The following is a 1396-nucleotide window of genomic DNA, read 5'->3' on the forward strand; positions in this document are numbered from 1 at the left end:
ATATTTTTGTTGCGTGGTCCACTGGGTTTAGCCAGAGCCACCAGTGTGGGGATGAGTGTAGAGCTATTGACTGGAACATAAGCTCCATTACTAAAGACAACAACTTCCCCTCCTTGATACTGAGTTGATGATGAACAAACTATTCTGTTTCCTGCTTGAACAAAACTTAAAGTCCCTCAGCCATTTCTAGGTTATTCAACAATTTCTGCTACCTTTACAGCTTACAGACAGATGAAAACCCTCGGCAGCACCAGTAACTCCAGCACCATCGCTGGCTTCATCCTCCTGGGATTTCCCTGCTCCAGGGAAGAGCAGATCCTCCTCTTTGTGCTCTTCTTCATTGTCTACCTCCTCACCCTCATGGGCAATGCTTCCATCATCTGTGCTGTGCGCTGGGATCAGAGATTGCACACCCCCATGTACCTCCTGCTGGCCAACTTCTCCTTCCTGGAGATCTGGTATGTCACCTCCACAGTTCCCAACATGTTGGCCAACTTCCTCTCTGACACCAAGGTCATCTCCTTCTCTGGGTGCTTCCTGCAGTTCTATTTCTTCTTCTCCTTGGGGTCTACAGAATGCTTCTTCCTGGCAGTAATGGCCTTTGACCGCTACCTTGCCATCTGCAGACCTCTACACTATCCTGCTCTTATGACTGGGCACCTCTGTAACATCCTTGTGATCAGTTGCTGGGTGCTTGGGTTCCTCTGGTTCCCCATTCCCATCATCATCATCTCCCAGATGTCCTTCTGTGGATCCAGGATTATAGACCATTTCCTATGTGACCCAGGCCCTCTGTTGGCCCTCAGTTGTTCCAGAGCCCCACTGATGGAATTTTTCTGGCCAATAATAATGTCTCTGCTCCTTTTTGTTCCTTTTTTCTTCATCATGGGATCTTATATGTTGGTCCTGCGAGCAGTGTTTAAAGTTCCTTCGAGAGAAGGAAGAAGAAAGGCCTTCTCCACCTGTGGGCCCCATATGACTGTGGTTTCTCTTTTCTATGGCTCAGTGATGGTCATGTATGTGAGCCCAACCTCTGAACATTCAGCTGGAATGCAGAAGATTTTGACTCTTATTTATTCTGTGCTTACTCCACTCATTAATCCTGTAATATACAGTCTAAGGAACAAAGATATGAAACATGCAATGAAGAAGCTTTTGAAAACATGAAAGTTAGAATTTTAATTAAACAACACATTTGATTGTGTAAGTACATACTGTAGAATATTATTCAACCACAATAATGATTAAATTGTGTAATTTAACACAACATGGATAAAATGGGAGAACATTGTGTTAAAAAATAGAGTCAGTCATGGGAATTCAAATACTGAATGTTCTTATTTATGTGTAGAAAGTCTTAAATAATTAATAGGATTAGGAAGTGTAAGAAGATAGA

At 43.1% G+C, this 1396-nt stretch overlaps 1 protein-coding gene across 1 annotated transcript; it reads left to right on the forward strand.

The window, feature by feature from the left end:
- Positions 1–216: 216 nt before the first annotated feature.
- Positions 217–1167, forward strand: LOC114695992 (olfactory receptor 11G2-like). Its single transcript, XM_028873511.2, has one exon. It carries the CDS (start codon positions 232–234, stop codon positions 1165–1167), a length of 936 nt encoding a protein of 311 aa, XP_028729344.1. The 5' UTR covers positions 217–231.
- Positions 1168–1396: the final 229 nt, after the last annotated feature.

This window comes from Peromyscus leucopus, chromosome 9 (assembly GCF_004664715.2).
Source record: "Peromyscus leucopus breed LL Stock chromosome 9, UCI_PerLeu_2.1, whole genome shotgun sequence".
Classification (NCBI taxonomy): Eukaryota; Metazoa; Chordata; class Mammalia; order Rodentia; family Cricetidae; genus Peromyscus; species Peromyscus leucopus.

What these genes read in the sequence shown, in the direction of transcription:
- LOC114695992 (XM_028873511.2), top strand. Translation starts at nt 232, where the DNA reads ATGAAAACCCTCGGCAGCACCAGTAACTCCAGCACCATCGCTGGCTTC.